Genomic DNA, 26,773 nt, shown 5'->3' with positions numbered 1-26,773 from the left:
GTTTTGGAATGCTAAAGACATTTTGTTTATTAATTATCTTGAAAATGGTAAAACAATAACCGGGGAATATTATTCCGATCTTTTAACCAGTCTAGACGAAAACTTTCGTGAGAAAAGACCCGGTTTGTAGAAGAAAAAAGCATCTGTCATCAGGACAATGCACCTGCCCACACAGGTGTTTTGGTAATGGGAAAATTAAGGGATCTGCACTATGAATTGTTCAAGTATCCACCCTATTTCCCAGATTTGGCACCCTCTGACTTCCGTCTCTTCCCAAAACTAAAACTCTTCCTGGCTGGCCATCATTTTTCTTCGAATCAAGAGGTATTGCGGCTGTAGAGGGGTATTTTGCAGATCCTACTGAAAACCACTATAGTGACGGGATAGTGGCGCTGGGGCATCGCTGGAATAAATGTCTTAAGGGAGATTATGTTGAAAAATAAAAATTAATTTTGAAATTATAAATTCGTTTTTTCATTGTTAGGCCGAGAACTTTCAGTCCACCCTCGTAGAACAAAGTTTTGCATGCCACTTGGAGAATTCTTTGGGATTAAGTTGTTGAGAATTATGGAAGGAACAAAAGTTATAAAGCCAGTGGATTCTTCTTATTATTATTATGGTTATAGTAGGTCTTAACGCTCCCATAATCTTCTTTGCACTCTCTTGGATTTTCTGACTGTAATTCCAGGATAGGGTAATGATTAGCATTATGCAATTTGCATGCGTTCTCGTGTTCTCCTGGACAGTTTGCTTGTTTTGCAAATGAAAAAACTCGAGTTTTCGGGAAGAAAACCAATTCACTTCCGTAACCCTTTCACTCCGTATGAGAGCCAGTCTCATGCTTGCGATAAAGGTTCTTCGTGTCCTAGAATTTGAAAAATGACAAATTCTGTCTGGAATTTGTCATTCCAACCAACATGCCTTGTCGAAACCGACTGAGCTACGGAGGCTGGCCAATGTATTATGTTTGTTAATTTCAATCCTGTTTGGCAGATGAAAAATCCGAGGTTCCGGGAGGTAAAACACTGCCATCTCCATACGAGACCGCATAACTAATCTTCAGCTGTAAGCTCTCATAACCGTTTTTGACATCTTGGAGAGGATGCCAACCAGGGTCTTTCTAACTAAATAGCTTTCGATATTGACTGATCTGTAAAGCTTCCTGCCCCCCCCCCCCCCCTTGAGGTATTTTATATCCGAGCCGGTGTTTTAGTACCCAAGTCATTACGACCTGAAACTTCAAGATGCTCAAAAGATAGCACTATAAGTTGAATAGTACCCAATGCCTTAACGATCATTATACTCTCAAATGCACCGAAAAATACTGAGTTTTTTTTCTCCTCCATTGAACTAGATAAGAAGTAGATCTTAATTTCACTTCTGAAATGATCAAAGTTTGCATACTTAATTAGGTTCTTTTATTCTCGTTTTCAATTAGTTAAAGTACCAGAATTAGTTGGGAAGTGTTGCTTTGTTCATCAAGGAAATTAATTAAAAACAAAACAAAACAACAACAACAAAAAAAAAACAGAAGCATTTCGCTATTGTTGTTTAGTTTCCGGTGCTAAGCAATTCTGAGTGAGATATATTAATTGTTTTCGAAGAATCTTTAACTTGCAAATAAAATTTAGCAAAAAGGATAGGACCTCGAAATAAATATCTTCAGCTTTTTTTAGTTAATCGTTTAACCGTTAAATAATTGATAACACTTAATACTGGTGTTGAAAAGGGCAAAACAGTTTCTCTGTCATTTCATCCTGAAATAGTTTCAAGTATTAAAATATTCAAGTATTCAAATTTTAATTATAGTCAGACAGAAAAGAAAAGGTAGAAATAGAATTTTTAAACGATAGGAAACAAAAACACTAAGATCATTTATAAGGAGGATTCATTTACTTTTTTAAGATATAATTGCTAGCGCCTTTTCAACAAAAATAGTAGAAACCCATTGTGGAATGATGTATGGTCTCGATGTGCTTAAAAACGTCGTTTTTTTTAACTAATGGCGAATCTCTGCAGTGATAAAGAAAGCGTTATTCTTAACAACCGCTTTTGTTTTCGAATTCAATACTCTTCTGTTAACATTTTCCAATCCCAAATCATATATTTTCTCCAAATAAATAGCTTCAATATTACGCTAGACCAGGGGTCGCCAAAGTCATTTGTCCATCGACCCCTTCAAGCGTTTCTTGACTTTTATCGACCCCCCTATATTTTACTATTACGTAATTATAATAGGATAAGCAAAAAAAGACGCTTATGTGAGTTTTTAGATTGTTTATTTTATAGTTACAGTGTTTATTGTATGTATAATATAGTATATATTATTATATTACTAATACTATCACTGGTATTACTAGTGATATTAATAAACTACTGGTATTAATATCACTGGTATTACTACCAGCGCTGCTCAACTATTCAACATATAGAAGTTTAGTTCGTGAATGAATAACGATTGAATTATAATATGTATGTTGATGAATTTTAGAACATTAACGCTCACTTGTATGTCGATGAGCAAAAATGAGACGGGGATCGAATACTTGTAAGTATCAGTAAATAAGAACCGCGCACGTGTTGCAATCTCGCTCCTGCTGCGCCGGGAACCACTTCATCCGTTTATTGGTAAATACGTCATTTTGGCCTACTTGATTGGCCTCAGTAACTATTTTCATGACCATCTTACAGGTCCATGAATAGGACCTGTAAGATGGAGGTACTGATCCTACGATTCACTCTTAATTGCGTTGTCATTACCTCCATGTCTTTTGTCATGGAGGTAATCCAAGTTAACCGAATTAAATATTGCCCATACAATGATGTCTTATATTTTTCTGTCGAATATAAGCCTGAGCCCGAATCGATCCCTATCAATGTCATATCGACCCCTTTGGCGACTACTGCGCTAGACTATCCATTTTGCTAGGCCTAACAACATGGATAGTCTAGCATAATTTTCAAAAATATATATAAATATAAATAAAGAAAAGTTAATATTTATATATCAACTTTTTCTTTATTTATATTTAGATACATATTTTTTTATTTATATAAAATGAACTCTATTTAATAACAAGTATGCTAATGATTCAAAACAATCGTAAAAAGATATTTCGCACATAGCATTCTTTTATACTATCACTATATCAGCAATTGCACTGCTATATTCGTTTTTGTGTATAAAAAATCGACTAAATGATCAACTGTTATAAGAATAAATGGTTCAATTTAAACCAAATCACAGAGCTTCCACAAAGTTTAGTAACAATCTCAAAAAAGTCTTATTAAATTCTGCAGCACTGAAAGGAAAATTCTTGTAAACATACATATGGACAATACGAATCTAATACTTCGCTTATGCATTTTGCAAAATGCACAGTAAATTTCAGCATATATACTGCTGTCTCCATTATTTATTCCTGTCTAGTGTTAAAATATTTTTATCACCTTCCTCTGAAGATAACTTTTTGCCTACAGTGAACTTTGACTTTTTTGACAGAAGTCAATAAAACATCAAGTGTACGGTGTACTCCCAACTGCACTGAGACAAAAATTATTCTAAGCATCAGAGGGCTCTTGATGCTTAGGATAATTTTTGGATAACTGAGCTGATAACTAAATAATTAGGATAACTTTTGGATAACTAAATAATTAGGATAACTGAGCTGTGTTATCCTAATTATGTGTATATATATATATATATATATATATACAGGGTGTCCCTAAATTCACGGAACACCCTGTGAATTTTGGGACACAGGAACATAATATATATATATATATATATATATATATATATATATATATATTTTTTTTTTTTTTTTTTTAAGTTTTTTACCTTGGGTTTATAATACGTTAGAGATACCAAGAAATTTTATATTTTATACTTGGTTTTATTTCTTATCCCAAGGAAGCAAAACAAAGTTTTGCGCATGAAATATATTCACGTCTGAGCTACTTGCATATAGAGGCTAATGACTTCATATCACCTGCCTTAGTCTATATCCCATAATGCAAAGCACTCTGCCCCTCCTTTCGGACGTGTATAATGCTATGTGCATAACGGGAAGGGGTACTACCCAGACCGGTTTCGACCTTTATTGAGGTCTCATCAGTGGGAGCCGGACTAGGAGAGATACAAAGGTTGAAGTAATGCAGAAGTCATATATATATATATATATATATATATATATATATATCTTATACACGAGTAGACAAAAGGCGCATAACCTTCTTAATGAAAATCTCTGGATGAGAGAAAGATGTAGAAAGTATTTTACCTTACCGAAATAATAATATCGTTTCACTAATGAATGTCTGTACTTTTTTAAAATGACTAGCTTTTACGCTTTTCATTTTTTGTGGGTTGCTAATTATCTCTTTAAAAATTGAGGACAATATTGTTTTGAATTACATTTATTAGAGTATGTAAATGATCTTTTGCACAAGGAAACCCACTAAGAAAATTTAAGCGGAGAAAGTCAAAATATCTAATAGCAATCGCCCTTACCTTTGCACTTTGACGTCAGCATGCACCGATTTTGTAGAGATAGCGAAACGAATGTAACTCAAAATAATTTTCTAATCATACATTTTAATGCTTAAACTCTGTACTAAGATTATATAGACAACGAAATTTTGTATCCCGACTTAAAATGTGGTATTTTAAATATCACATTACTTATACATACTGTAATTGTGAATAACAAAAGTTTACGTAATCTATTTTGATAAAATATAATGAACATGAAAGTAATCTTACTTGGAAATTTCATGCAGTCAGTATATTTAATTGGTTTAATAATGAAAATTATAGACTGAGCAGGAAACGTGAGTTCGTTAAAAATACATCGACATAACTAGCACTGACATCAAAATATAGGTGGCAGTCATTGCGTATCCTATTCTGATTACCACTTTATTGCATACAAATTATATTAAATTATTTTTATCAAAAGGAAATTTTAAATTACAAATATATATAAAAGGCAAAAAATGTTATAATATTATGCGCCCAAGCTGATATGGGAAGGAAATTCAGTAAATAAATACATTCAAGAGTAAATTGAAATACTCAGAAAATGCTATCATGATTCTCACAACTCCATCTTCTGTCGAGTACTTATAATTCAGAAATAATTTAGAAATTTTAGAAATTGATTTCTTTCATCATTTACATTTTCTATTTCTGCTTTATTTTTAAGCATTAAATTCGAAAGATTGGACTATTATATGTAGTCTGCTGACTTAATAAGATTCAGTTAACTGTGTATGCCTATAAGAAATTTAGTTTAATCCTTTATCCAAGTGTGAGCAAACAAAGTTTGCACCTGAAAGTATCTTCAGGACTGGGTTAAGGTGGTACACACCAGGGCAACTCGTTGCAAAGGTGGAGCAAGCTTCCAACACTTCTATCTCAGTATCTCCTATAATGCAAAACACATCTCCTTGCGGATATGTTTAATGTTATGCATTAAGGGAAGGGCCACTACCCAGACTAGTTTCGACCTTTAGTTGTTTTGTTTAAATTAAGGGGATATTAAATCCCTCATTATTTCAAGGCCGAATAAGAAACTCAAAGATAGGAATCAACGAGTTTCATGCCGAATATAGCAAACTATAAAAGTTTTGGCGAATTGTAGCGTAAGCCAAAGCACATAGTTCAACACTAGGGCAACTCGTTGCAAAGATGGGGAAAGTTCTGATCACTATTCTTAGTATTTCCCCATAATGTAAAACACAACTCCTAGGAGATGTATGATGTTATTCATTATGGTGGAACGTCACTACTTAGACCGGCTTCGACCTTTATTGAGGTCTTATCGGTGAGCAGGTAGACCAGGTAATACTGAGGTTATAGCGAAAATATGTGTTTTACATTATGGGAAATACTAAGAATAGTGATCAGAACTTTCCCCACTTTTGCAACGAGTTGCCCTAGCGTTGAACTATGTGCTTTACCTTATGTTACAATTCGCCGAATCTTTTATAGTTTGCTGTATTCGGAATGAAACTCGTTGATTCCTATCTTTGAGTTTCTTATTCGGCTTTGAAATAATGTGGAATTTAATATACCCTCAAATTGTTAATGTTAGATCGCCGAAGTGAAGCCTATTGGCTCTTTATGTTAATTAATTAGTTTTTTCCCCCTTTTTTGTGCTGCAATGTATTTTATTTCCAAAGGAATTCGGAACTCCTCTATTCCTCCAGAACTAACTTTTGGACATCGATAGGCAGCCGTCCTCCACTCTAAACCATCAACGCTCGTTAAACATGAGCTTATGTTTAATGAGGATGTCGAAAGCATCAGGGAAGAAGATTTGTTTGTTATACCAGTCCGCTACGGAAAAAATGCTTGTAGAACTCACACTACTGAATATAAAAACCAAGTTAGGATTTAGAATCACAATGGAATTTTATTATTATTATTATTATTATTATTATTATTATTATTATTATTATTATTATTATTATTATTATTTTAACGGTGTCTCCATGGAGTCAAAAGACTCATCGCGGGAGACCCGACATTGACACACTAACCATTAATTACACAATACCTGTCGTACCTCTCCTTAAATTCATTCACAGTTGAAGCATTCACAACCACCTCTGGCAACGCATTCCACCCATTCACAACCCTCCAAGTAAAAAATCTAGTCCTAACACCCTTGTTAACCACACTCTTACACAATCTCCAGGGATGGCCCCTCGTTCTCTCACATCCCGCACTGGTCTTAAGAATATCATCAGTATCAATCCTGTAAAATCCCTTTAACAATTTAAATACCTCTATCATATCTTCTCTCCTACGTCTATCAGCTAGTTTTTGGAGCCCACAGATCATCAATTTATCCTCATAGGGAACATCCCACAGACCTGCAACAATCTTTGCAACCCGCCTCTGAATCCTCTCCACGACTTCCACATCACCATGAAATCCTGGCGACCAGATCTGTGCACAATAGTCCAAATGCGGCCTTATTAATGCCTTATAGAGTGGAACAATAACTTCCCTATCCCTGCTTGTTAGTGTGTTCCTCAACAAACATGTAATTTGATGTGATGTTTTGGCAATCTTTGCAATATGCCCTTTAAACTTAAGTTCTCTGTCCACAATAACTCCCAAGTCTCTTGTCTCATCAACTTCCTGCAGTTCAGTTCCGTTAATATAGTAAACAGCGTTTTATTATCTGAAATAGTGTAAGTTCTACAAGGAGATCTTTCTGAGTTGTGAAATTAAAGACAGCGTTTTCAGGAGGAAAAAACTCTCTTGTATGCCCAAAAAGCGATGAATTGGAAATTGTTTGTGTAGAAAACAAAGTGCATTCTAAATAATTGTGTTATGCTTACAATGGTTTTCAGATTAAATTCGGTACCATCGAGCCGCATGGAAGCTGATTCAAGACAGCAATAGGTTTTCTATTTCTATTTCTGTTTCTATTTTTTCCCTAATCTCTAAAGAAAATTTACTTGTGAATGAAGCCTGTGTGCATTTCTACTCATTTTGCAAAATGAGTTGATAACTCATTACAACGATTTCAAGGATGAACAGCGGTTGAAGAAACTCATTATTATGAACATTTCCCTTAATGATTGAAGAAAAATAGATTGTTAATTTTATAATTGTATGAGAGGGTTTCCGAAAAGGTAACACATTTTTTCTCGAGGAATTTTAATAATATGAAGTTGAAATTATACAATAAGAAATAAGTGAACATGCACTACTTCTCCACAAAGTCACCAAATTTATTGCGGCACTTGTTCTAAAAAGAGATCAGGTTATCAATACTACTGCTGAAGAAGTCCGTGCCCACACCCTAACCAATAGTCAACCAGTTGAGGAAAGGAAAGTAATTTCTGATTTTACTTTTATAACATTTAACAATAAAAATACCTGTGTAGCGCTGCGGAATGTTTTCTTCCATGCTACTAGCCTACCAGAAGATAGAACGTTATATATATACGATTTTAGTCGCCATTAACAGGAACTCTTTCTATGCTTTTTCCCCTTTTCTTCTTTCGGCCGATTCCTGAACTACTGTTGATCATTCGCACAGATAAGCAGGTGTTTTCTCTCCCAGAAACTGATTTCAATCGAACAACTGAAGAAAATCTACTATAGAAACCTTATTTCGGGCAATCATGTATGTGTTAGGGTTACAGCTTACGAGATGGCAAAAAAGGCTGCCTTACTCTCTTCCCTGATGCCTATGAAATGATTGATAGCCTTGGGCCAGCTATCAGCGATCTGCAGAAAGTTAGGAGTACAAGAGTTTATTATTATTATTATTGTCTGAGACCTCCAGGGAGACAAGGACTTATTGGGGGAAACTATAAATCATCCAAACCAGACGTCATACCATCCCTTAAATTCATTCACACTAGATGCACTCACTACCCCTAAAGGCAAGCTATTCAACTCATTCGCTGCTCTCTGTCTCTGAGAGAAAAACGTAGGTCTTATCTCTTTCTTGACTGTGAACAACCTTAACTTCCATGGATGCCCCATGTTCTCTCCCTACCTTCCATATAACGAAAATTTTCAACAGATGATATCGTATAACAACCATTCAAAAGTTTATAGATCTCTATAATATAACCCCTTTTTCTCCTTAACCAGAGTCCGTAATCCACATACTCGCAATCTGTCCTCATAATCTAAATCCCATAATCTGGATATAATCTTTATAACTCTTCTTCTCACCCTTTCTACAACTTCTTTAGCTCCTTGGAACGTGGGAGAACCAATCTGCGCGCAATCATCCAGGCGTGGGCTTAGCAAAGCTTTATAAAGAGGCGAAGTTACTCCTTTATTCTTACATGTCAAGGTTCGCTACAACATCGCAATAAGCCTTTGAGTTGAATTTGCAACTTTTGCTATGTGACCTTTGAACTTCAAATTTCTAACCACCAATACACCAAGATCGCTTTCCTCCTTAGTTTCTTGTAGCATATCCCCACTAATATAATATGCTTCTGGAACTGTAATCATGACAAAGTGCATAACTTTACACTTACTAACAATAAAATGACGACCATTTTCGTTTACCCAAATTTCCAGCTAATTCAAAATGATTTGAATTGGCTGGAATTGAATAACGATAAAATTCTTTCGGATCGCCCTTAGCTTGCGTGGCCAATTTCTTTTCATATTCCGATTTAGCTTTCTCACAGTACTCGTTACTTTTCTGGCCTGAGCTTTATATATTTCATAAGATGAGTCTTCGGACTCCTTGGAGGTGTCTATATATATTTTTTATTTTTTTATTTTTAAAGTTTCAGAAAGAGTGATTATTCGTACAAATTTCTGCATCTGCTGATTACTTGTAGATGAGTGAGGCAAGTTAATCCCACCTACTTCGAAGCTTGGGTTAGCTTTTATGAAGAGAGCGGGATTTAGCCTTCACTATTTGTGTTGTTGGTACTGTTTATGTATGGGGTGCAGGCATTGGATGCTAGTGATTTATAATGTTTATATTAGTGTTAATGGTTTCTTAACTTTGTTGGTATATTTTCCAGAGTTCGTTTTTTAATGTTCTGTAGTTATCTACGTGTTTTAACTTTCTTGGTAGGTTGTTGAGTTGCGTGGGTATCTGATGTGATCTCACAAATGAACCGTATGAGTTGTTGAAGGGTGTGGGGATGTAGTGAGTTGTTGTAGGTCGTGTTATACGATATGTGTCTCTGTTGTTTCGGTAGGTGATGTTGAAATAATTCCTTGTTAATGTCATGTAGTGTTTCAGGTTTTTAATGCTCAGAATTTTGTGTATCGCCATGTGCTTGTCGGATATTGGTTGTTGCGTGTAAGGTGTCCAGATCACTGTTGACACGATTTTCCTGTGTAGTGTTTCTAATTTTGTTAGGTGGCTGTTTGATGTATTTGCATAGACTGTTATTCCGTATCTGAGTAGGGATTCTCAGATACCGTGATATAGGAGTTTTTTTATGTTGGGTGGAATAATGTCTTTAACTTGGAAGAGTTTTGCTGCGATGATCCAGAGTTTGGTGTGTAGGTATTCTATATGTTTTGTCCATTTAAGATGGGAATCTATATAGAGACCGAGGTATTTTGTGTGTGTTACAGGCTTGATTTCGGAACATTGGCAGGTATTTTTGCTGTTAATGCAGCAGTATGTGTGACAATGTATCGATAGTGATGTAGGGCGTATGATTCTTGGGTTGTGTATTATCAACATCTGTGTTTTGGTGCCGTTGATTAGAATTGCGTTTTGGTGGAAGTATGTTGTGATTTCGTATAGGTCTTGTTGTGCTTTGCAGAGAGCTGTGTTAATGTCTGTGTGGATTGCTAGTAGTGCAGTGTCATCTGCGTATTGAAATATTTGACTTCTTATGGATATGTTATGAGCATCGTTAATGTATATGTTGAATAGAGTGGGTGATAATATGGCACCTTGAGGTACGCCGTGTTTTACTTGTATACTCCGACTGTGACATGTACCTATTTTTGTTACTTGTGTTCTGTTTGAGAGGTAGTTCTTGAACCATGTATGCAGTGTTCCTCTTATACCTATTGAGTATAGGTTGGTGAGTAGTATGTCATGTTCAAGTGTGTCAAGTGCTTTGGTTAGGTCCAGCAGTATGAGGACGGCGTACTTGTTTTTGTCGAGAGCTTTGTTTATTGTGTCGGCGATGTCTTCTAATAAAGTAATGGTGCTTTTTGTTTTCTGAAATCCGTATTGGTTTTGTGAGATGATGTTGTACTTCTGTAAATAGTTCTGTAGTCTGGTGTATGTTATTTTTTCTAGAATTTTTGAGATGACTGGTAGTGTAGCTATTGGTCTGTAGTTCTGAGTATTGTTTCTTTTGCCGTGTATGTATATTGGCGTAATTACTGCAGTTTTTAGTTGTTGTGGAATAATGCCTGTGTCGAATATTATGTTCACGAGTTTCAAAAGTATTGGATTTATTTGTTCAAAATGTGTTATAAGGTCTGTGAGTCTTATTTTGTCTATTCCTGGAGTGGTCTTTGGTTTTAGTTGTAGGATTGCTTCTTTCAGTTCTTGTTTTGTTATGGGTGGAAAATACATCGTTTGTTGTTGACTTTGTGTCGGTAGTTTTTTGTTGATCGTTAGTAGTTTGTCTTTTTTGAGTTGTGTGATGTTGTTTGTGAAAGCATGGTTGAATGAGTCTGCGAGTTCCTCTTGGTTTGTGTCCTGACCGAAGCTTTTTGCAATAAAATCTTGTGCTGAAGTTTTCTTTTTTCGGGTTATTAATTCGTTGAGTGTAGCCCATGTTTGCTTAATGTTGTTGTTATATTCAATGAATTTTTGGAAGCAGTATCGTCTTTTTACCCTACGAATTTTTGTTGTTAGTTTATTTCTTGTGTTTTTGTATGAGGTTTGTAAATGTGTGTTACTGGGTGACTTTTTAAGTTTTTTCCATAGATTTTCTTTTTCAGTAATAGTATTTAGTATGTCGTCATTTATCCATGGGTTGCTGTCTGTTTGTCGCCTCGTCGGTGTAGGTTTTGTTGCTTTTTTATATATTTCTGTGAACATCAGTTGAAAATTCTCGTATAATGTTACAGGATCGTTTATTTTAAGTAGGAAATTCCAGTCTGTATTTTTTACTTGGTTATCGACAATGCTCTTTAGTATTAATAATAATAATAATAATAATAATTAATAATAATAATAATAATAATAATAATAATAATAATAAACTCCTCTCACTCTTATTCTCTCGATATTCTTTCCACATCATCTTCTTGTGTATCTCTTGCTTAATAAGATTGCATATCCATTTCACTCACAACCTATTCATTCTTCGAACACTAGGGGATACATTCAGATACCGCCTCATTTAAGAACTTTTTCAAGGTTCCTTATAATTGTCCTTATTGTCCTTAAAGATTCCCATGCATTGCTGACATTTTGCCCATTCAGTTAACTGATACCATGGGACCAAAGATAGTATTCTCCTAAGTTGATCATAATTTATAGCTTTGTAGATGAGCATGTAACCTGTTTTAATCGGAGGATCAATACAATTACCTAAGATACTTCCCAAGAAAGCACATCATGATCACTGTCACCAACTGGTGGTAAAATAAGCATATAACTAAGAGAGACCTCTTCTGACCTATGAGCAAATCCAACACTCTTTCACCTCGAGTTCCTTCTTTCACATGCTAGCTTGAGAAAGTTGTCTCAACAATTCAATAAATTACTCTTCTTCCTTATAATGAGATTTCTCTTCTACCCAATTAAGGTTTAGAAAATTAAAGTCATCCATAATTGGTACTCATAAGGCTAAACTGGGGATGCATTTCTTTTCCCTGAAACTGAGCAGCCAGGTTTGTAGGAACACTCCACGATATATTTCATTCTGTTAACGTCCACTTCACACCAGATAGACTCAAATTCACAGTTGCATAGGACATTGTTACCATTATTGTTTTCTTGTGTTTCTACCCTAACTGGACTTAAGTCATCTGATATCATTAGCAGTACTCCTCTTCCTCCTCTCCTATCTCTTCTGTCATTCCTAAAAATAGTATACCCATTACACTCGATCCCACTTACCATATCTGATTCTGATAGCCAGGTTTCACTAATACCAATAATCTTAGGCCATATCGTATTCAATATTAAATAAAAAATAAATTATTAAATAATAACCATGTTCGAAGACATTCATATCGTTATCACGTTTGCATACCATAGGTGAACTTTCACACATATTTTCCTCATTCCTCCCTTGATGATCTAGTTTCCCTGACTCTCTGCATTAGGTCTCATATTAAAAAATAATTTCTCCAAGTTACTGATGCCAAATGAATTCAATTGCAAGATCTGGCTATTCCCTTTAGAAATAAAATCTGTTAGAAAATTTATTTATTTATGTTTAACTTTTCTTAAAAATTAAATAAGAGAAATTATATAACTTAAAAATTAAATAACAGAAATAATATAACAAACATTGAGCATAAATTATTATTAAAATAATAGGGCAAATAAATGTTTTATTAGTTTTTATAAAAAAAAAAACTATTTAATATCTTTTATTTACCCAAAGTAAGTAAGCAGTATTTTAAAGCCGAAACTAACTTTTTTGAAAATAGGTAAACAGTCAGTCCTTATCTTTCAAGCCTTAGCTCACCGATACTGAATAAAAGCTATTAATGAATCAAGTATTTTCAGACGAGAGAGAGTACAACAGGCAACTATCCTCATCTTGTGGCAATAAATCCTAACATTAGTATCATTGTCCTTAATAGTGTTTGTTCTCTGATATATTTGTGATGTGTAGTTAGTTTGGGGAAATATTAAAAGAAAAGAAAAACTACTTTATTAACATGAACATGAATTAAATTAACATGAACAGGAGCCCAATATTTTAACGATGTTGTTAGCTTTATGCTATAAAATATATTTTCTATTTTAATTTTATGAACGATTAATGTTAGATAGCATAATATAAATTTGAAGAACTTCGCATCCATCTGTAAACGTAACCATGGTTTCTCCATAACAACTAAAATCGTACGAGACTGCACATGAACATGGTTTCCTATTTTCAGAAAATAATGCGTAAATATTATTCTTTATGCTTATGGCAGTCTGTCAGAAATATAATTACAGCCGTCTAGCAGAAATAGTGTTTCAGTTTACTACAAAAAGTTTAGGTCATAAATTATGCGGTTATACAACGCGCATAATTTATGGCTTGAATTTAATTTAAGTTATTCTTCCAGCCCAGAGTAACGTGTAATGACCGAAAATAGGCTAAGATGATTTATTAGTCAGTTTTGACGTTTCTGCCCTTTTCACAAATGTCCCAATCAGTGACACAATTCTTCTCCTACAGAACAAATTTCCTCCCGACATTACGGCTCGCTTTGTCCACATACTACGTTCCGGGTTAATTCGTGCTGCAAAATAAATTTTACCTACAAAAAGAAGAGGGAATAGAGCTGAGCCCTCGGTTTGCGTGGGCTCAGCTCTATTCCCTCCCCTCACCCCAATTGCTAACTTTTATATGGAAGTTTTTGAACAACATGCTCTTGATTCCTTTACTATAAAACATACAGTTTAGCTTAGATATGTTGGCGATGTTTTCGTTATCTGGCCACACGGTCGCCAAACGCTAAACATATTCCTTAGCCACCTGAACAAACAACATGAGCGCATACAATTTACTACTGAAATTAAAAATCAGAACTCGCTCCCTTTCCTGGATACACTAGTCACACGTCTTCCCTCAGGCTGTCTATCCTTCACTGTCTACCGCAAACCTACACATACCGGTCAACATATACCTGCTAACTCATATTACCACCCTTCGCAAAAATTTGGAGTTATTAACAATTTGCTCTAACGAAGAAGCTCTTCAACAAGAATTAAAAATTATTAGCAACACATTTATAAATAATGGCTATAGCAAAAATACTATTAATAAAGTTCTTCATAAAACTTCATCAAAAATAATATAGATTACAGTAAATCCATAGCTATTCCATATATTAAAGGGTTATCAGAAAAAATTAATAGAATCGTACACATTATAATCTTAATGCCACTTTCAAACCACCTTTAAAATTAAAATACATAATCAAGGATCCCCCCCTCCCACACACACATTGGCACATCCTGGAGTATACTGCATCTACTGCATCTATTGCCTGTAACTTACCTTATATTGGGGAAACTGGAAGTACAATCCCTATCCGTAAAGAAAGAGCACAATCGATAGAATAAATTTAACAATTCTGGTGAAGCAAGTTTTTCAGATCACGCTCTTAACACTCTACACCAAATTGATTGGAAAAGTACTTGCTTGTTACATCATACAAAAGCATACATCATACCAACATGTATTGTTGGTATGAACAGAAATTTAAACAAGCCTGTGAAATTTTGATTAACCACCCTAATCTCAACAAATATGATGGCATAAAAATCCCAAGAATTTGGATGGCACACATTCAGCCCACTTAGTTTCCAGCAAATCCTGACTTTATAAGAGTGTAAACAATTTTTTAACTTTTATTGGCCACTATCCATACCAGTTGGTTGTAATTTATATGTATACTTATATAAGTAATTTTTTATTTTTATTCATTATTTAATATTTTTTTTCTTTCTGTAAACATGTTGCTCCCCAGCTTAATTTAATTTTGTAACCTAATAGATTACAATAATAATAATAATAATAATAATTTATTTTTATTTTTATTTTTATTTATTTATTTTTTTTATTGATCTGTTAAAATATTTACACGTACATTAAACATCTTGAGTGACATTGCAACTTATAGTTTTACAGAATTCAGCACAAAGTGCTACATTTTCTACATTGGATTTCAATTAAAATTTTTAAAAATAGTTTTTGCCTTTGTATTATGTATTTACAACATGTGTTCTTCTAATATTTACAATAAAGATTATACAGAATTTTTGAATATGGAATATACATAATAATAATAATAATTTATTTATTTATTTATTATTATTATTTTTTTATGTGTCAGATAAATTGCATACATAGATGCTGTAATAATTATATATATATATATATATATATATATATATATATCTGAGGAAGATAATAAATGATAGATGGTGGTGGTTTCTTGGTTATGTTCCTATACTGGTCACAAGCCAGGTGTTGATTTTACTGTTTGTTGGTACGTGCGTGGAAGACTTCAACTGCTATTACAGTTTAACTTTTTTTTTGTGCAGATAGGGTTGGATTTAGACATGGCATGTTTGTTTCTTTGTGTTCTTGTAGTGATGGTTTTTTGAGAGGGGCTTTGTCATAGGTTTGTGTGTGGGGGAGAGAGAAACAGGAATTGCTCTAATTTTCATTCTCGCTATAATATTTATATAGCGCCTGTTTCAGCTCTGTATGTTCCTAGGTTTCTGTTGTCGAACGGCAGTTTGTTTATCATGTCAGGTACATAGAAGTTTCGGGTGGCTTTGCCGTAGTGATTGTTGTACTTATATGTTATGTAGTTTGTTGACTGCGGTCTTGTTATTTGATATGTTGTTCTGGTTACTCTTATGTTGGGCTGTAGTAATGTTTTAACATGACTGTGTAGTGGCATAAGTGTTTCACCTTAAATATTTTGTGTTTTGTCCATGCTTCCTGCATAAGAATGGGTTGTTCCCAGAATATCAGTTTTGCCATTTTATCTTGCAACCATTGTAGCCTGTTAAGTCTGTAGTCTGTGCGGAATGCGTATGATGTGGTTGCATATCTTAAAATGTTTTCACATAATGATTTATAGATTAGTATTTTTATGTGGGCTGGAGCAATGTCTTGTAATCTGTATAGTTTGCTTGCTATTATCCTAAGCTTGGTATGTAGGTAATTTGTATGGCTATTCCAACTTTGATCAGCATCGAAGTGAAGTCCGAGATAGCGTGTTGTTTTCACCTGTGTGATGGTTGTGATTTTAGGTTCTGCGCTTTGTGTTTAGGAGGATGAATATCAGATAGTGAGATATTTAATTTCTATGGGCAGGGTTTGGGGGTTTTTGAATACCATTAGCTTTGTTTTTCCAGGGTTTATATATATGCTGTTTTCGGTTAACCAGTTAGTGATTTGATTGATGTCGTGTTGCATATTTGTGTAAGCGATATTTGCATTGTTGTAAATGGATACTATGGCCGTGTCTTCTGCGTACTTGAAGATTTTACTTTTTAGGGGGAATTGGCTTATGTCGTGTGTGTATGTGTTAAATAGAATGGGAGATAGGACAACAGCTCCTTGCGGTACTCCATAGGTTACATGTACCTCTTTGCTGATCCTATACCTGTGATGTGCTATCTGTTTTTCGTGTATGCTTTAAACCACTGGAGTAGACGACCTCCAATTCCGATATGGGTTAGTTTCGTTAACAAGGTTTTGTGTGTTAGTGTGTCAAATGCTTTTGTTACGTCAATGAATACCACTAATGTCATTCTGTTTTTATCCAATGCAGCATTTATTAGATCTGTTAAATCTTCAAGGAGTGTTGCTGTTCGTTTATTTTTTTGAAAGCCATACTGTGTTTTGGGTATGATTTGAAATTTTTCAACGTATGTGGAGAGTTTCTGATGCACGATGCGTTCCATGATTTGGTTGATTACAGACAGCGTGGCGATGGGTCTGTAATTACTTATAATGTTTCTTTTTCCCTGTTTGTGTATGGGTGTAATTAATGCAGTCTTCAGTGTTTCAGGTATGTGTCCCGTTTCGAAGATTTTATTTAACAGTTTTTGTATAACTGGAAGTAGGTTGGTTGAGTGTTTCTTGATGTCTTTTGGTCTGATTCCATTTATCCCCGGTCCTTTGTTAGGGTTAATTTGTTGAATTGCCAGTGATAGTTCTTCTTTTGTTACTGTGGGAAACCACATCGACTGGGTTGCTCGTGGACCTAGTGGAGAATGTTCGTTTGTGTGAGGAATGGTTGTTTCTTGTAGCGTTTGGACAGAGTTCACGAAATGCTGATTAAAGTTGTTTGTTGAGGGAATTCGGGTCGCAGGCAAAGCTGTGTTTTATTGTTTCTGAGGCAGTGGTTCTATGTATATTGTCCAGCATTTCATTAATCAGGTGCCAAGTTTCCTTTATGTCATTCTGAGCTGTTGTTAATTTGTTACTGTAATAGTTTCTGTTTGCCGTTCTAATCTGTGTTGTTAGGAGATTCCGGTTTCTTTTGTATTCAGCTTTTAAAGCGATATTGTTCAGCGACTTCTTATGTTGTTTCCATAGGGCATCTTTTCTTTGTATGTCTGTTAGTATGTTGTCTGTTATCCATGGATTTTGTTTCGTTTGGGGGCGTATTTTTATTTTTGTTAATGCTTTGTTATATATTTTGTTAAATGCAAGTTTAAGATTATTATTATATACAGCTTCAGCAGGGTCTAAAGATGCTATCTGATCCAGTCTGTTTTTCTGATTTCATCGTTTACTATTGTTTCGTTTAGAATGTTATAATACTGTTTTTAGTCTCAGTGATTTTTATGGGTTCTGGTTCAGCGTGTAACTGTAATGCTATGAAATAATGGTCTGCCAGTTTGCATGTTATGACGGCTGCTGTGAGGCTGTTTGGAGGGGCCCTTATATTTATATGATCAATGCAGGATGAGGTTGTTGTGTTTCCGACTATCTCTTCTTGTGTATACGACTGTATGGATGGGGTTATGTTATATGCCGATAATAGGTCTAGGTATTGTTCTGTGTTGTTATTTATGTTCCTAATGTTTATATTAATGTCTCCTATTATTATCAAGTTTTCTGAGGTGCCTACTTCCGTGGCTGAAAGCCATCTGTTTAGTTCTTCTAGGAATTTTGTGGTGCTTAAGTTGGGTGGTCTGTATATTGCGTTTAATAGCAGGGAGTTTTCTTGGTTGATGTTTTTAATTTCGATGCATATGTTTTCTGGGTAATCTAATTTATAGTTTATTTCTGTTACTTCTAGTTTATGTTTGGTAAATATTATTATACCACCGCCTCGTTTTGTTTGTCTGCAGTGTTTGTGTTGTTGGAAGCGTGGCATTTGGTAGGTGGATGCCTCTTCGTTTTTCTTAGATACTTCAGTCAGTATTAAAATGTCTATTTCGTCTATATCTTCCTTCAGATAAGCTTGCAGGGTCAGCCAGTATTTTTGAATTTCTTCTGATATTGATGTGGAGAATAGATAGTCCTTTTTTGGGGATTGTCACTTGTTTCCATTCCGTTATTGATTTCAGAATGTGGCAATTATCATGTTCCGGGGTGATTACGTCTACTTGATGGTCTATATTCATGTTGGTTGGTGTGCTGTTCCTTCTTTACGAGTTGTTAATATTCCTTTCAGTGTGGCAGCCTGTTGAGGTCGTCTACGGATTTTATTTCGATTGGTTTTGCGTCTTGTGACTTCCTAAGGAATATTTTGCTGCCTCTTATCCATATAAACTGGTAATTGTTTTCTGTTTTTACTTTGCTTGCTTGGTAGAATATTTTCTGATAGTATGGCGTTAGGTATTCGGACAAATATATTGGGGTGCTGTCGTGGTCTCCTTTCAGATCCTTGACTACTGGTTTTTTAATCCTGCTGGCTTTTATAAGAGTAGTTTTTATTGGGCTGTTGGTGAGTCGCACCACGACGGGAGAAGGACGGGTATTATTTTCTCGTTTTCTTTTTTGTTGTAACCGATGCACTGACTGTATGTCTCTTGATTCAAGGAGAGCCTATTTTTTGGCTTAGTTGTATTACGGTGTCTCTTAGATGTTCCGTAGCTATTTCTGGGAGACCATTTATGAGATCATTTTTGTGCTGCTGTTGGTTTGAGAGTTCGTACTGTTGCTTTAAGGAGTTTAGTTCTTGCATTTTAATAATAATATATTAATAATATATTAATAATTTAATAATAATAATAATAATAATAATAATAATAATAATAATAATAATAATAATAATAATAATAATAATAATAGGACTCTTGCTTTGATGTAGTAAGGTTTTTTCTTACCAGAGTTCAGGCCAATGGTTGTAATGGTTGGTCAGTAACTTTAACATGACATGTAGATTGTGGTGCAGCTTATTTCTTTGTATACATATGTGTATACTCCAGATGATGACCTTGGTGTGAAGGTCGAAACGTCGAGTATTTATTTTGGTTTATATTAAGCTAAAGTTTTACTCTAACACGGTAGTTGTTTCCATAATTTTCATAATGTATTCTGATCACCATGTAACCATGAAGGAAAGGACTCTACCGATAAAGAAATTATTTCTAGGCTTTTTTATCTGCCGTTTCTTACGCTAGTCAAATTTAGCATAGTCAAATAGGGTTTCCCTCCCAGAAACTCGATTTTTTAACCCATTCACTCAAGCAAATCGACAAGCACTCACTATTTCAGACTCTAATATATGTGTTAGGCTCAATAAATTTATTTTCATTCTTTTTATAAGATTCTACTGCTACCCAATCAGTATTGGATATTTAAAGTCTCCCATTATGATTACTCTTTTTGCGCTTTCTTTTTATTTGGTGATTCATTTCTTCATCACTAGCAACCGATCCACCAAGTGGTCTCTAAACGCCCCACTATGTAATTAGGATTGTTAGATTCCAGCTCACACCAGATGGCTCGAAACTCACTGCCACAAGAAATACTGTTAGTAGTAGTAGTACTACACCACATGAAATACTGTTAGTAGTAGTAGTACTACAATCATAGGTCTCAATTCTAACTGGATTCAAGTCATTCGATATCATTAGAAGCACGCCCCTCCTCTCCTATCCTCTCTATCCTTCCTAAAAATACTGTACCCTTGACACTCGTTACCAGTTAGTAGGTCTGATTCTGATAGCCAGGTCTCACTAATACCTACAATCTGCGGTCGCAACATATTGACTAAGGCAACAAACTCTATCTCTTTGTTTTCGATACTCCTAGCTTTTGTGTACAGACATAATAATCTACCTGTTTGTTCTTTTGTATTGTCTTGTCTGCAGTCTGCCTGATACAGTTGGACAACATGCAGATCTCTATTATTCTCTAATGCCTTACACATGTAGACATCTTTGCACACATATGATGGAACCCGAAATCGTTCTCTCCTCGTCAACAATAATTATGTTGCATATTGTGCTAAAAAGAGCCAAATATTAATCAAAAATAAAAATGTTGTATTACCCTCTTCATTATTTGTGACACTTATTGTGTTATTATCCCTTTTCAAATAGACATTCAAATTTAATTACCAAAAGAAAAAAAAAAGAAACTTGGTTACAGAGGGCGATGCGGTTTCTATGAACATGAGTGTATATGTATATGTATAGATTCTTCATTTCTTCTACTTGAATATGTGTATTGTAGTATATAGTTTTAACGTACAGTTTCTTCATCTCTTTTAGCTATCCATTTCCACACAACTCCTATATAAAGTCTTCGACCTACAACCATACTTGGAAGATTCTTGGAGTTCAAGGCAATGTTATCGAGCTTCGTTTCAATGATTTCGATATAAAGGCAACACCTGGGGCTCGTAATTGTACTCCAGAACGAGGAATTTTCTACGTCTACGACGGTCCCGACAATGACACAAAAAATTTAATAGGTGGTTTTTGTAATTTAAATAAACGAGGAATTATTTATTCCACTCAAAGCGCGTTGGTTCTTGTGTACGTAACGAGATGGTACAAGGTAGGAAATGGAAGAGGATTCCACGCTACTTATAAAGCTGTTCCATCTACTGCTGCACCTCCCCCAGGTAAGCTATGTAATTTTAGTGAACTACTTCACAGTTTCTTGTAGTTGAAATTTGTTTTACTTCGTTTTAAAGAGATTTTTAGATATTTTTATTCAAGTTTTGAGCATACGATATATAAGATTCTCCTCTCCTAACCCATCAGAACAAATAAATTCTCTGACGCCCATTTCATTTCCTAAAAAAGGTGATGTTAATATCATCCACACTTTGATCACAATAAGAATTGGAAAGGTTTAAATTAGAGGAAAAATATAATTAATAGTATGCTAATATTAGTCTTATATTTTATGAAGTATTAATTGTTATATAAATACGTATAATAAATATATAATAGTAATAACAAATGATAAATATCTAAAAATATAAATAGCTTTAAACACGTAACAGTCGTAATTAATTTTACTGGTTCACGCATCAATTATTAAAATAACAGTAACATTGAATTATTAATTTCGTTCCACAAGAGTTCAGAAATCATAGTATTTGATTTCTTAAAATAAAGTTTTATTTTTTTTTTCTAGTTGATGTTGACCATCTCTCTAACGTAGCGGAGGGTAAACCAGCTAGGCAAATCAGTACTCGCGAGGGAAGAGAGGCCCACTTGGCAGTCGACGGAAAAACCGACTCTACCGTGGCTGGTAACTGTATCGCAACGAAATTTGTACAAGAACCATGGTGGCAAGTGAACTTACAGAAGAGGTATTTGATCTACGGAGTAGAAATTATCAACAAGAGAGTAGATTCTCAGGTAAATACTTGTTTAAACTTAAAGCATGTCTTGCATTTCGTTTTTCAGCCATCTTATATTTCTTACTGGAGGTTTGCTTTTACATTCGTAGTTAATACGACATAATGATCACTGACTGATAAACTGCTAGGAATGGATTTTTTTTAAAAAAAGGAAAAAAACAGTATAAATCAGTATGTATTGAACCGAACAATACATACTGATCAGAGAAAGAAAAGATGTCAAATAGCAATGAGGAACTCATTTCAATTGCTAATAATAGAACATGATTGGAATTGAAGAGCAGAAACAGAACTGTAGTGGGGATTATAGTCGGAAAAACTGACTCCACAAATACGCTTTAATGCTCTGTATTTGTAAACCTGTATAAAAGAAAAAAAAAATGCAACATGAGCTACCTACTATAAGATTACTCCAACGAGAACAGATAGATACCATTAAAAAAAAAAAAAAAAAAACTACACTTTTGCATGTGCGACCATACTGGGCGACAACAGATCAGCACTTCTATGAGATAAAAGCAGAACGTATGCCAGCAACCTGACTGAAATTGTGAAAGGAGTGGAAGAATTCTGTGAATAACCCCATAGCAATACAGGGGAGATATTCGAGGGCATCGAAGCAAAAGAAATTAGTGTTCACCAAATTGTAATTCATGACCATATTATTGCTGCTACAATGTGGCCAGAGGTGAAAACCCGAAGAAATAAGGAAACTTATTGATCTTATTAAACAAAAGAATCTTTTTTTTTTTTTTTTTAAAGGGAAATGATATTTTACATCGGCTGTAGTTTTTTCCTATAGATTTCATTTATAATTGTTTTGTTCAATTACAAAACAGTTACAGATGAAATCTGTAATTGTAATTGTTTTGTTCAATGAATTAATCAGCTACAACGCCAAGCATCTTGCTATTCACGAAAACAACATCGTTTTTTTTTTTTTAAATCGCGTTATGCACGTCCGTTCGCCAAAGCAGAAGAAAAAAATGTTACAATTTTTAGACTCATAACATGTTTTGTGTAAAAGGGCAATGTTGTTCATATGATCATGAAAATTACATGATTTTTGTCATTGTTATTTTCAGAATTGTTTAATTAATTGTTCAGTCCAATTACATTTACATTATTTTAATTATAACGATGTAGTTTGATTTTTTTTTTTTTTTTTTTGGTTCTCATAAACAGTAATGGCAATAACTGAAAATTGGATCAACACCCAGAAAGAGTTATTTTTATTTATAAGAAACTCAATCATCCTTTAGTCCATTCAAGACAAATAGTGTTTGCGTTCATTATAGTACCGATGACGGTTATGTAATAATAGCTCGACCTTATTCTCGAATCACTATTTTTAGCGTCAAAACCTTCAATACGAGATTTCTTAACGCCAAAATTAAACAAGGTCCCTTGTCTCTCATTCATATTAAAATTTAAAATTATAGACCTATTACTTTTAAAAAATCACGGCAATCGGGTTTCGAAACAAGCACACTTACACACTGCAATGTGAATTTGCGAAGAAACAGTATTAAATATATTACTAGATTTGAGAACTGGATTGAACTGAACTAAAATTGGACTTGTTCAATTTCAGTGGAAAAATTTTCTTTATACTTTCTGATTGTCACTGACATTTGCAACACAGATGTTATTTCGTTCAGTTTTGAGAACAGATGATGCGCCACCCATTGTTGTAATCGGCTTGCAGGCAATTTTAACGACTGGTCATAAATAGCGGTATTCTCTTTCCCGAATGTTGGATTTCGATGTGTCTGAAAATTAACGATAATTCATGAATACTTCCATGTTTAAAAATACGCAGCTTGATCACTGATATTTACTACACATATTTTTTAGGCATTCTGAGTCTGAGCTATTCGACACATTCATGAATATTATTCTTAGGCTAACCATATTTCATTGAGACAAAAATGAGACATTGGGATTGCAAAAACATGACGGGGATTATGTAATATTCTGTATTCATGGAAGATGATAAAAAAATGTTTTATTACACAAACATATCGAGCTTACCATTATTCTTCAGTGACAGAACCTATACAAAAATAGGTAGAGGAGGAGGAGGACTGTATTATAGCACGATCGTACCATGAATATTTGTCCGATGAAGCGATCTTACATAGCAACTTTCGGTCTTTCAATATCTTATCATAAAACTTCTCACACTCCATGACACAATTTCGTCTTACAAATAACATGGCCCCTCATTGTTTCAACACTTAATCTAGATTTCTCCTTTGACCACATTCTGTTCATAACAGAAAATATTCTCTCAACAGGTGCTGTACTTCCTGGAAGACAAAGAATAAACTCCACAATATTAAAAAAAATCTTAACATCTACGCGTTTTTCGCTCATTTAGAAAAAAATCTGACCCATCTATGAGATACAGGAATGTTTTCTTTATTCCATGTATCTAACTGCCTCACAATTATAGATTTTATGAGGGTTCACTGATTGAATACATGAGTTTCTTCTGTTTCTGTGCATGTGATGAGTTCCTCGTTCAGGCCGTCCTGTATTTCTTTCCATTCAGCTTGTCCAGTTTAATGAATTTGATTTCTTTCTGGAGATCGACATTAAAACTGCAGTTTCGCCTCTTTGATATTACAAGATAGACTTAAAGGTTTAAAAACTAAGACTTAAAACTTTAAAAAATGTGAAATTCAAACCACCACATTGAATAACAAAGCCACCGACTAACTTACAGGCAAAACGAAAACTAACGCTACAGCAGAACAGACAGCACGTCTAAGACGTGCAAGTGTTGCCAACATGTAGTTTTTTGTCCGCGCGGTTAGCCTAGTGGCTTTGCGCTTGGCAATCATAATGCCTGGGGAAGGAGTGTCCTAGATTCGATTCCCGCCGACGACGCGAGGAGCTTAAGGATCTTCCTCAGCCATAGCCAAGTTAGCCGGTCTTGGGCGTGGACAGCAGGGTTTTTTTCCCACCAGTTCATCTGGGGTTTTTCATCCCGCAAGCAGGCAAACCGGTCTAGTGAACACACACGGATTACAGTCAGGAATATCGACCCAGCCATAGGTCTGATTCGTCAGCTATGCCGGTTCCGGAACCCGGATAAAATTTGGGGGGACTGAGATGGTGCCGTACCTCCCCGTAAAGGGGACTCACGGCCGTGTATCATCATACGATTATTATTATTATTATGTAGTTTTTATTTTCTCTGAATAAATCACTGCAGATATCGATATTTAATATCGAACAATGCGACTCCATGGTTATACAAATTAATCGTATCCATGATATTGACAATAGGTTATGAATAATGATTTATGATTGACCAATATTAAAGTATATTTATAGTTGTTATTAAAAACGGTACAAAATTGGCATTTTTATTAAAACGACGGGACGGCTAGGAAATATGAAAAAAAACGGCACTGTTACGTTCAAAACGGTACGTATGGTCAGCCTAATTATTCTCCTCAGAATATTTCAACTATAAAATATTTATTCATGAAAAATGCTTAGAAAGCTAAATTGACAAATTCCATGGCAACTTCGGGGCCCAGTATAATTGATGCCATGGTCCAATACCGGGCTGCAGCTCGATGGTTGAGAAACACTGATCTAGAGGCTCTGTAGCTCAGTCAGTAAATACGAAGTCCTTTATTAGGAAAGACCTGAGTTCAAATCTCGTCTAGGGCGAGAACAACTTGTATGAGGGCTTTTCAAGTGAAGGTGAGTTAGCAGGTCTCATATAGAGGTAGAAAGTTTTTCCTCCACGAAACTCGGGTTTTCCTGCAAACAAGCAACTATACACACACATCTATAGACATAAAATACTTACTTTTAGAAGTTGCAGCAGAAAAATGGCAAGCTCGCCACATTAAAGTTGCGTAAAATCCCTAATCAGACTCGTCTTGGAGGGACAAAAATTAGATGAATGGAGTACCATCTTATATGTAATATACTATGTCGATATGTAATATGTGGAAAAATCAACATAATGACGAATCATTATAAAATGCAAGTGATACACATACCCGTCACTAAATTAGAAACTTTTTTAATACTAATTTGGACCTCCTTTGGCCTAAAGTACACTGCATATGAAGTTTGGCTTAGATTACACAGTGTTGAACTGCATCTATGTCTTCAACATACAAGACATTCACCAAACAGTCGTTTAACTGGCTCATCTTTCACGGAAGAAGACTTTGCTCCCATATCTGTTTTTCTAACATGTCGTATACATTCTCAACAGGTTTCAGATCCCAGCTATGTGGTGACCAGGGAAGATGGTGGAAGTCACTTTCATGCTCGCCGACACACTACTGAACAATTCTTGCATAATGGACAGTAATATCGGTGTCCATGAAATAACTGCCACCTGCTGGATAAAAAGTCAACATTACAGGATGGACTTGATCAGCAACAACGCTCAGATATTCCTTGATGGGCACCTGACCTTACAGAAATATCACGGGACCCATTCCATACTAACAGAACATGTACCACACCGTGACATCACCTCCAGAACCTTGAGTTGTGTTTACAAGGCAAGCTGGGGTCATTGCTTCAAGGAGCTCCTGTCAAACTTTCTGCTTGCCATTGATACAGAACAAGGTGTACCGTGACTCGTCAGCCACATGATATTTTTTGCAATCTTCCTGTGTCCCGTCATGGTTTTCTCACACCAATGTAGACAAACTTTCCACTTCTTCGCAGACATCAGTAAATTCCATATAGGTGCAGCACTGCCAGTACTGATCCTCTTCAATTCCCTGTGCACAGTTCAGTGAGATTATGAGTCACCAACACCCT

The 26,773-nt window shown here is 34.9% G+C and overlaps 1 protein-coding gene across 2 annotated transcripts in view; it reads left to right on the top strand.

Annotated features, from left to right (window-relative positions):
* LOC150108267 (uncharacterized) overlaps positions 1-26,773 on the top strand; it is a 709,268-nt gene that overhangs the window by 32,162 nt on the left and 650,333 nt on the right. For both annotated transcript variants that reach the window (XR_016548127.1, XM_090390670.1), the window contains exons 8-9: positions 20,859-21,214; positions 21,736-21,962. Coding sequence is in view for 1 of the 2 variants with exons in the window: in XM_090390670.1 (XP_090246796.1) it covers positions 20,859-21,214; positions 21,736-21,962 (583 nt within the window). In the remaining variant the exon portion in view is untranslated. The remainder of the gene's footprint in view (positions 1-20,858; positions 21,215-21,735; positions 21,963-26,773) is intronic.

The sequence above is a fragment of the Typopeltis vanoorti genome, chromosome 3 (assembly GCF_054136105.1).
Source record: "Typopeltis vanoorti isolate ZY-2024b chromosome 3, IOZ_Tvanoo_1.0, whole genome shotgun sequence".
NCBI classification, from domain to species: domain Eukaryota; kingdom Metazoa; phylum Arthropoda; class Arachnida; order Uropygi; family Thelyphonidae; genus Typopeltis; species Typopeltis vanoorti.
The sequence above is the reverse complement of the archived record's forward strand: the minus strand, read 5'-3'. Positions and strand labels throughout refer to the sequence as shown.